This window comes from Orbicella franksi, chromosome 5, assembly GCF_964199315.1.
Source record: "Orbicella franksi chromosome 5, jaOrbFran1.1, whole genome shotgun sequence".
NCBI classification, from domain to species: domain Eukaryota; kingdom Metazoa; phylum Cnidaria; class Anthozoa; order Scleractinia; family Merulinidae; genus Orbicella; species Orbicella franksi.
Genome location: NC_138149.1, coordinates 13,139,462 through 13,149,900, shown reverse-complemented (window position 1 = coordinate 13,149,900; position 10,439 = coordinate 13,139,462). Strand labels below are relative to the sequence as shown.

Sequence of the window (10,439 nt, the reverse complement as noted above, 5' to 3'; positions counted from 1 at the left end):
AAACAAAACCCATTCAAAAAAGCCACTCGTGTGTAAAATGGTTCACAATTGCCGCGAATTTTAAAACTGAGGTTACTGTTCCTAACCACTTGACCATAAAGAGTGGTTTGCCATTTCGGAACTTCTTGGCAACTATGCGTTCAGCTTGATAAACACCAAGAACGTCAGGTTTTTTGTCGCACATAATGCCGGCTCGTGAGATCGCGAAAGAGTCTAGGCTCTTGTAAAAGCCCTGAGGTGGACGGCAACGTTTCTCCATGTTGAAAAAAATTCGAATGGTTGAAAACTGAATGAAGCTGGAAATTTATACTGTCCTATTCGCGGCAAAGACTTGCCGACGGATCGAAATGCACCAATGGCTATCAAGTATTTGACAAAAGATTTTTTTCCAGCCAACCGTTAACGACAATCGTGAATACATTAACTTATACAATCTTTGCAAGGAAAAACCAAAACACTTCGCGATCTCTCTTATCAAGACTGGCGCATGCTTGTAATTCAGTTTAAACGCGCAGAGACGGGACATCGTTTCAACCATGATACTGATCGCTGCGATTTGATCAGTGGTCAGACCACTTTTTTTGCCCGCGCGTTTTAAGCATTCATGCATTTGGCAACCATTATTTAAATTCACTCACCGGCTGTTCTGGATACGCGAAAGTTAAAAAGCATCCTAAGACGGAACAAATAGTTTGTTTATAGCTCGTTTTCGCTTCCGCGCGCAAACTGCACAGAGTGAAAGAATTGTTTTATTTACGACACAATTGTCTTGCTCGCGCAGACACAATGAAGATAAATGAAGTGAGCTTTGATTCCAGTGTTACAAATTCCACACAACGAAACCTCCTTAAAGCAAGTGCAAATCCATTACGCGAAAATGAGTTAATGCGTGGATGTTTCACTTTTGCGAAACGAACAAAAAACACACGCGTGCGGTGAGTTGTTTCGATATTTAAATAACAAAAGCACGTTGAGTTCATTGAAACAAAGAAAGAAACAATAGGCGGAGAGTTCATTGTTTAGTTTACCGCCTCATCATGAGGTAATGAGTATTGTCGCGCATTCACAGCAACCAATGAAAACAGCTCGTTCGGAGCATCGATGAATATTAATAAGCGTCATGACATACCTATACACTTTTTCGAACTGTAAGTAAATGTCCCGAGAACAATAGGCATTCTACGCCATGATTTTTAGAGGTACTGTAGTAGATCTGCATGGTTTCCGCTGCACGTCGCTTCTCAGAGTTTGACACCTTTGTAATTTGCCATGCCTTGCTTATACTTTGTTTAGGTTCGTTTCTATTGCAAGATATGTTTTAAGTGTTGGCTCTCCAGGGATAAAGATTAAAATATTCCGTGAACATATTGCTTACTTACATTCTATATTGTGACGCTGTAGGTGACGCCGGGCCCGGCTATTTGATTAGAACTGTTTGCAAGCACAGTGCGTTGCACGAATATCATATTTATCTTCGTCCAGCTTTTCTTCAGAGACTATCGTAGCTTTACTTTGAGAAAGCTATACGTTTTCCTAGAGACGTTCTTATGTTTTTTGCATCAATTTGATCGAGTGCATTCAAAGGAGAAACAACAATTACTACGGGATGAAATTACGCTGCTCGACGTCCACAGTTGAAATATGACTGACTTTCCATAAATTCAGTGGGTAAGACGACAACACTGAAAATCACGACCACTAAATTGCCTCGAGACAGACTTGCTTAACCTCTAGGTAAACGTTGGAACAGATATTATTCGAAATTTCAGGCTGAAAGCTAAGTATTGATAAACGCCGCGGGTAATGTGGCGGTCGCAGCGCGCGACAAAGCTCAACGCGACAAACTGCTGATTACAGAGGACCCCTCCCTGATGTTCTCAATTGTCAAAGTGGCAGGTGACCAGACCCAACCAGGGTCTCTCTTCGCTCGTTCCAGGGGACGGTAAGATGAGAGACCCTGGGAACGAGGTTGGACACAACGTCGTAGAGTTGAAACAATATTTCGGCTGGCCTCAGTTTTAGATGTTACTAAATTATAAAAATGAAAATGCAATATTATACAATGGTCCCGATGCTTGTCTTGTATTCAATAGCTGTTTCGTTCATTAAAAGTTGTTCGTTTCGCTCATATAAGCTCATTAAGGTCGAGGAATAAGACACATTCTCATCAAAGCTTACCACATTAGCTTTTCAGGTCACTTTCCAGCAAACAAATGCACATCTCCTGGTTATTTTGAACGGCAGGTCTTTTTTGCAGGGTGCAGGGTGCAGGTTGCAGGTTGAAATGTAATTATAACTGGAAAACCAGTGGCACTTAAAAGAGACGTACAGGTGGTAGACTTACCGTGACTGTTACACGATGCTGTTTACGATCGCTCAGAAAGGTGGCTTCCACCTAAGTGCCAAACCCGCCGAAGCGATAGGAGGAGAGTATATTCCTATGATTTTAAGCATGCAATGAATTATTGTTTTTGAAGAAACATCTGAAATATCATCTGAAATATCTGCTGAATTTGGTTTCTTCCCTGTGAGTACCAAAATGAAAGCACACTGAGCTTGTGCTACTATATTCCGACGGTTTAAAGTGCACCTAACCCCCAATTTTTTTTTCGCTAAAACAAATCTAGACTTTATTTGAAGCATTTGGGCGAAGAAATTTTTGAATTTGGTTGAATCCTCGATTTTCTATGCCCTTTCAAAGTTGCGATTAGGTGTTTCACGACCGCGTTTTAGGGAGTCTGGGGCGGCGGTACCTGATGACGTCTACCCAGGAACCAAACACAATAGCGCCTCAGTCAACTTTCTGTATTTGCTCGAGAAAATAGAACGCAAAACTAATCGTTCCGATGTATTTTGGGACTAAAACGTCCAAGTTTTGTCTCAGAATCATTTCTTTTTCGTCACTGGAGTCAGAGTTAAGTTCGATTCGGAAGGCTCCGAAATAAACTTCGATCGAGCACGTTCGACGACTGTGAACTCACTGCTTAGAGCTTCGAGAGCAATTTACAATATTTCAAGCGACGACGGGGAAGACGTTTTTGCGGACGAGCTGCTTGTATATTAGGAATGGAAAGCTAGATACGAAGTGGAGGAGCAGACAAACGAAAAGCAGGAAAGAAAACTCAAGGACTGCTTTGGATGGTAATTTCGTCAACTAAACATAAGATTCCCACGCGTGTTTACAGCCCGTTTACATTTGTCCTTACCGAGAATGTATTTTGTCAAGGTTCTGTTAAATCCAGTTTGTGTTTTACTTTCAGTTGAATGCTTCATGTTTATAAGAGCGACGTACGTGTTGCAGTTTTCGAGACTTGATGACCTCCAAAACATTGGCTTCGATCGATTGAAAATCGTATTGTTTGGACCTGTATTTTTGAAGCTGCGGGAAGCAAGGCGGAAGGAAACATTTCATGCAATTACCGATTTCACATTGTCACACGTTTTAGTCGTAACTCCAAATAACCAATGTAAATTGTTCTCAAAGTTTGCAGTGAAATTCGTCGGATAAGCGAAAAGGATGTGTTCCCTAAGCGGTCCGCAGATGTTACGCGGTCATATTTTCGACGCTATTGCACAGAATCTTTGTCGCACTGCTGATTTCCAAACCTTCGAAAAACTCTGTGAGTCTAACAATTTTGTTATCATGTAATTCTAGAGGATTAATCTTCGACTTTCACCTAAATCGAAAGAGAAATAAGTGTTGGTTAGCAGCGTACAGTTGCGATCTATTTACATATCAGTATAAACGCTTCTTGATCATGACCGGATCACACAACTTTGCCGGTTATGTTATAAATATTGCGGGATTGGAAGATATAGGTTGTAGGTAGTATTTCTACAAATTTCTGGTTAGCTTTAAGCAGAAAATTTATGAAAATAGCGTTCGAAAGTCTGCGGAACAAATTCCAGTGAGAGTTCTTCAATGGTTCTCACAGATTCAGTTCGCTTGTTTCGGTTCGACAAAATCAACCATCGTTTATGTCTTTATTGCACCATTAGCCGATCATCGTCAGTAAATTGTAGAGTATATCTTTCTTTAAATCTGGAATATTGCTGCAAAAGCCGATAGCACCTCTGGAAGGCGTTTTCTGCGCACTTTTCGAATGTGTATTGCACCATCCTGAAGGAAATGAGAGGAAATGAGATATCCAACCTTCCTGGGTAGACGTCACAAGAGCCGCTGGACCCATTTTCGTCAAACTCGGTGGTGAAACAAAATGGCGGTGTTTTGGAGCTATTTTCGAGATTTCGTCGTGGCACAGAAAATCGAGGATTTAACGGAATTCAAAAATTTCTTCGCAGAACTATTTCAAATAATAAGTAGGTTCGTTCTAGCGAAAAAAAAAATTTGGGGTTAGGTGTACTTTAAGTCTTATATTATTTCATTTCTTTATTTATTTGCTTCATTTGTGATGGCAATCTTCTGTTGTTAAGGGAAGTATAGCTTACACTTCTTGTTGACGCTACGCCTAGAGATTTCGAACTCACACGCTGTTGAAGAGACTCGAGGAGTCGGGTTGAGTATTGAAAGATCGAGCGAGGTTCGACTAGAAAAATAAATCAAAATACATGCGAAGAAGAGCCGAGCGATAAGAAAAATACAGGAAAGAATATAAAAGCTTACAAATGTTTCCTGACTGTAGCGATGACGGTGAAGCTAGGTAGAGTATAGATTCCGCAACAATATTAACTTGAAACTATAGAAAACGTTCAAAAGATTGGCGCGCTAGGAAACCGTAGCATTTAAGTACGGTCCTAATTTGCATACATAAATGGCAAGCTAAAATAAAAATTCGCACGTGGAACCCTACAGGAAGACCCGAGCCAATTCTGGAATCGATGGAAACATCTGTGGAGCGGCCATTCAGATGGCTTTGAAGAGATTTCACTTGTCTCAGCGTGTCGATCGATAAGTACTTATAGCGGATCGATCGTGTTTTCACTATGTGAAAGAGGCGAACTACTTTATGTAAGAACCCCTGACGAGTATATAGGTTATTAATTATTTTTAGTGCCAGCGGTTTTCCAGTTATAATTAAATTTCAACCTGCAACCTGCACCCTGCACCCTGCAAAAAAGACCTGCCGCATTTTGAACGCCTGGACGACTCAAATGCTCTTGAAATTCAATCTTCAAGTTGGCCATAGTACTAATTCGAACATTCAAAGTCAACTCCACTTCAATTGAGCGAAACACCTAATATTAATGGTCGTGTAAAAGCTACAAAATCATCAATATTCGGGCTGGCACGATGCACGCATTGAGTAGTAGGCTCGCACTGACTGCACGGTGACTATTCCAATATGGCGTCGGGCTCGGTTACTATTCCAATGTGGCGTCGGGCGCGGTTACTATTCCAAAATGGCGTCAGACTCGGGCGCTCTCGTTCGGGCCGACTAATTACGAGGAGTGTCTACACCTTAGTGAGTGAGTGAGTGAGTGAGTGACACATTTGCATAAAAAAAAAACAAAAACAAAAAACAACAAAAACAACAAAAAAAACAACAACAAAAGCGGATCAAAAGTCGTCCTTTTATCCCTCTATCGATGATATATTGTACCAAAAATATCTAAAGGAGAGACCATGCCATTGCGATAATGTCGCTTTATCTGGAACTACAAAAACAAACAAACAAAAAGTGCGTATATCGCATTTTAAAAGTACATCCGATCAGCAGTTTTGCTCCTCGCATTTCCGGTCTACATACGTTGGGTCGTAAACAACGATTTCTTCGCTTTTCAACCATGCACCACGGAATGTACGGCTCAGTTTAGTCAAAGACTTAATTCAGAATCGTCGCAGACATGCATTTGCTTAGCTGTGATTTTGATGCATCTATTCAACTTCCTGGATGGATTGTATTGATGAATTATTTCGATAGTCGACACACGACTGTGTTTGGCCTGTTCGACTGTTCTTTATTCGGGTTAATGCATCATCATCATCTGTGGTCTAAAAGTACATGTTAGGTGAGGTTAGCCAGTTAGATTTGACCTTTCCGCTAGAGTCTGTGCAAGATTTGGTCAAGAAAATCGAGCGAGCGAACTGAGGAGAGTACTACACGACAAAAGCATCCTGAAGAAATTTCACGAAATTCGTTGGCCAAAACCTAACCAATCAAATGTAGATAACAGATAAGATGATAGAAAATACTTCTGAAGCTGATATTGTCTATCTAAAGCCTGATTGAGCCAAATACTAGAGTCCTCAACATTTCCAAATTCGCAATTTTTTGCAACTTGCCTCGGATGTCTTCAACACCCACGGCCAGAATATAATTTTCGCCAAATAGATTTTATAATATTTAAAAACTTCAATATCTATGTAAGCTCTGCTGCTCATTTGGTTTTTTGAGAAAGAGTACTTTCGGAGAAATTACGAATATGGTTGTACTTGTTTTTCCTGCTTGTCAAAATGACTGACAGGCAATATAGTAGGACGAACATTGTCTTCTTGGTTATAAAACCCAAAATACTTTAACGGCAAATTTTATAAACTGGGAAAGTGGCTCTACCATCTGTATGAATTTCATTTGAATTGGTTCACATGCACCCGAGAACCAGACTCGTTTATTTTTACTTCTTGAGAGTGAATTTTTTGGTCAAAACATAGACCTCATGCCGACGGGATCAAGTGCGGTTACCATGGCAACGACACACCTGCCGATCCAAATATGGCTAATTTTGTTCACCCCCCAGGTAACCTATCTCCACACAAAAAATGAAGGGGGGTTAAAAATTATCAGTTCCAACTTTGCCTCACTTTCGGGAGAATTGCTCTTAAAATGATTGGCTCATATAACTGTGATTGGCTCAGTGTCAAAGTGACTAGAAAGAATTGAGCCTTAACCCAGAAATATCTTTCTGTTTTTTTCTTTTCGTCTTGATTATCTGGAACACCTCTCACTGTTGTTGTTTATTGATTATACACTGTATGTCTTCGGAAGATTTGATTCAGTAATTTCGTACAAAAATTAATAAGCTTAAATGAAATTATTGCAGTATAATCATTTGTTTTATCTTTCCATACTTAGTATATTTCCTGATGATAACACAGAGTGTCATCTTTTTTATCAACTCTTTTACAATGAAATACAAGAAAAAATAAAATAAAACTTAATAGAAATAAAAAGCCATCTGTGAGAGAGTATACATTAGATTGTCATTCCTCTTTAAGCACTGTCCACATGTAGAAATTACCCCTGCTAACATGGGGGCTAGACAGGTGCAGGACCATACTAATAACAGGCTTTTTATGTATAAGGGAGCCTCAGCTTTTAGGCATAATACAGTAATTGTCGGGTCCTCAGCTTCTTCAAGGACCCTAGCCAGCCTCTGCTATTTTCGATGCCATCAAAATTATCGATATTGCATGGTGAGATGAAGTCTTGTCGCTTTACTGTAAGTTGTGTTCCTTAAAGTATGTCCCTTTATCTTTAGTAGCTTGAAAGTGATTTTCTTTGCTTTGACATACTCCATATTAAACATAAAAGCCAACCTCTTGTATGTAAACAAAAACAAAGGTGTGGCTGACTAGAGCCCTTTAGGGGGGGGGGGTTAGATGGCTCCAAAGCACACCTATTAAGGTTACCTCTGCTGCACCTTGCCCCCCCTGTTCCGAAACCAGTATCCATTTATACATCTGGGTGAGGAGAGGCACTATGAGAGTACAAACACAATGCAATGATCCCCAATAGGGGTCCATTGCACCAACCATTGGGTCATCATGCCTCCTCCTCCAGAGGGTTAGAGTGGAGTTCACCTTAACATGACAGTTATAAGTCTAATAACCTTCTACAGGGGCAATTTGAGTGTGTTGAAACCTTTTTAACATTGCTTAACCGATAGCAACTTAAGGCGACTTAAGGCGACTTAAGACGACTTTAGGCGACTTTAGGCGACTTAAGGTCCCAGAGTAGGCCTAATCCACCCACGGCTTTCTGCCCAAAATTCTAGTCTGGGGCAGACTCAGACTTAAAGATTCAATAAAACATAAAGCATATGGAGGTCTCGCAGAAATAATCGGTGCCGTGTTTAAGTATTGAGATATCAAACCTAGGCTATTAATAAAGGATAACCTGCACGTTTTGCATCAACTCATCATTAAAACTACGGTCGCATTCGTGTATGTAAGCGAACAATTGCGTCTGTGTTTCCGTGTTTTAGTCTGTTATTTCGTAGTTTTTGACGTTCACCTGGGAAAAATTTAAATTATACGAAAACAATTGCTCGCCTCGGGCTCAGTGAACTTTGGTGAATAGTTACCTTGACTTCTTGTCGGTCGGTAAATATTCACCAATGTTCACTGAGCCTGAAGCGAATGATTGTTGGTTATAAATTACCCTCCTACCCTTAGGTTGTTAAATTGGTATGGAGTTTTTCGTCCTCACACTAACAAGGCTGCCTTGTTTATTTTCGTGATTGTGCTGAGCTGAATGGATTTGGAACACCTACTGGTTTAAAACAAATTTTATATCATAAATGAACGATCCTGACAGACTTTGCATGTTACCTTTGTAAATAATGCAGACACCGTCAACGTATCTATTTAATCACCTGTGTTACATAGCTGCAAGGGAAAACGAAACATAAAATCCATACTCGACCTGTCAGGGTTTATAAATACGTCTTCAGTTAATATTTTTGTACTCACGTTGCTGTAACGCTAAGCAGAAGAACAGCATTTTACAGCTCATAAAGAAAAATTACCTAGGTGATCAAGATATTCACATGTGAAATAAACTAACTTATTTCCAGCTTAATTTACAAATGATTTTCGTCCGAATTCACATCTTGAATATTCGACCTAATTTATTACTTTGTGACACGTATTTGCATGTCGATCAGGGTGAGAAAGCTGTTCCTTTTCCCCCACCCTATTAAAACTGTTTATTCAATGATTATTGATTATTCGCTTTCGCAATAAGCAGAGCTCTCCTTTGTTGTCTATAATTGTAGTTCGTTCACAACTTTGCAGACATTTTGCGTGGTGTTTGCTTACTGTTGATCGTAAGTCAGAAGGTAGAAGAACGTTTGAAGCATAACGACAAGGACATCATGGCAAAAGCAATCGCCATTACATTTATTGTTGTAATCGTAACCGAGGCAATCGTCATCATCATAGGAAACACGTTCACCATTTTTGTCTTCTGGACTCAGAGATTCCATCTCAAGCGAATTTGTTTTCTACTGATCAATCTCGCGGTGGCTGATCTACTTGTGGGAATAGCAGAACCCATTGTCCTCGGAGCCGATACATTTGACAAAATGGTATCGCTTGGAAAAAAGGAAGGCAAAATAATCATTCTTTCAACTGCTTTTCAAGTCCTTGGTTCAAGTACATCGGTGTTCTTTCTTGCCATAATCTCACTGGAACGAGTTTTCGCCGTGTTGTGTCCTCTTCGTCACCGGGTAACAAGTATTCGCCCTTACATTTGTAGCATCTTTATGAGCTGGGCAGCTGGATTCTGTCTGGCTGGGATCTTCTTATTAGATACATACCACAGAGAAGTCGGTAGGTTGTATGCTGCTGTGGTTATTCATTCGTGCCTTTTGGTATCTGGGTTGGTTATCTGTGGAAGTTACCTCACGATCCGTAGTCGACTGCGCTCTGCACCACGTGATCTTCAGGTGCACAACCGAAATTTAACTGAGCGGAATTTACGACTTTCTAGGACATTGTTTATAGTAGTTGCTGTGTCACTTGCGTTTTGGCTGCCAGGTTTTGTAGCGTACGTCTTAAGAGAGTTCTGCTGGGAATGTATCTCTCCGCCAATAGCGTCGACGGTAAATGTCCTGCGCTTGGCAAATTCTATGGTGAATCCATTCGTTTACAGTTTTAGAATGCCAATATTTAAAGATGCCTTTAAGAAGCGCAGGAGAAATATTAGAAGAACCACTGAGTTAAGAGCTGTTAGAGTAAATACATCGAGTAAAGATCATGAAACGGGCCTGTAGTTTTCAAACAACTGTAGTTTGGTACGATACAAGAGAAAGCTGGGTAACGGATAATAGTGCAATTTTGTACGGAGATTTTATCGATAAATAGAGTTGCAATTAATTGAACATTTGAAAGTTAAAACATAGTACAGCCACTCATTTTCTTCGCCTGGCCTCAGGTTGGATTTTGCTTCACCGTAAAAGAAGTTTCAAAAATCAAGTTCTTATTATTTGTTTTTTCATGTAAACAATCGACAATTGTGAGAACGAAATAGTAAACAATGGTGATGCTCTATTGATATTTGTATAAGATTACTAAGATCATTGCGGAGACGTGAGATTATAACGTTAAACCATGCTAGCTTAATTCATTCTGAGGTTTAAATATATGCAGATAATCTTCATGCTAGTTATGGTATCAGTATACCCCAAATGACCATCATTCTTTGCGCCGCTTTACGGTCGGCCGTTTGACTCAAACCCGAGTAAAGTATACATTT

At 40.0% G+C, this 10,439-nt stretch overlaps 1 protein-coding gene across 1 annotated transcript; it reads left to right on the top strand.

The window, feature by feature from the left end:
* The first annotated feature begins 8,945 nt into the window (after nt 1-8,945).
* Nucleotides 8,946-9,957, top strand: LOC145486777 (trace amine-associated receptor 1-like). The gene has a single exon (XM_081465486.1). The coding sequence runs from the start codon at nt 9,058-9,060 to the stop codon at nt 9,955-9,957; it is 900 nt and encodes a 299-aa protein (XP_081321612.1). The 5' UTR covers nt 8,946-9,057.
* Nucleotides 9,958-10,439: the final 482 nt, after the last annotated feature.

Bases quoted from the DNA above. Each gene is read 5' to 3' on its own strand.
- LOC145486777 (XM_081465486.1), top strand. From the start codon at position 9,058: ATGGCAAAAGCAATCGCCATTACATTTATTGTTGTAATCGTAACCGAG.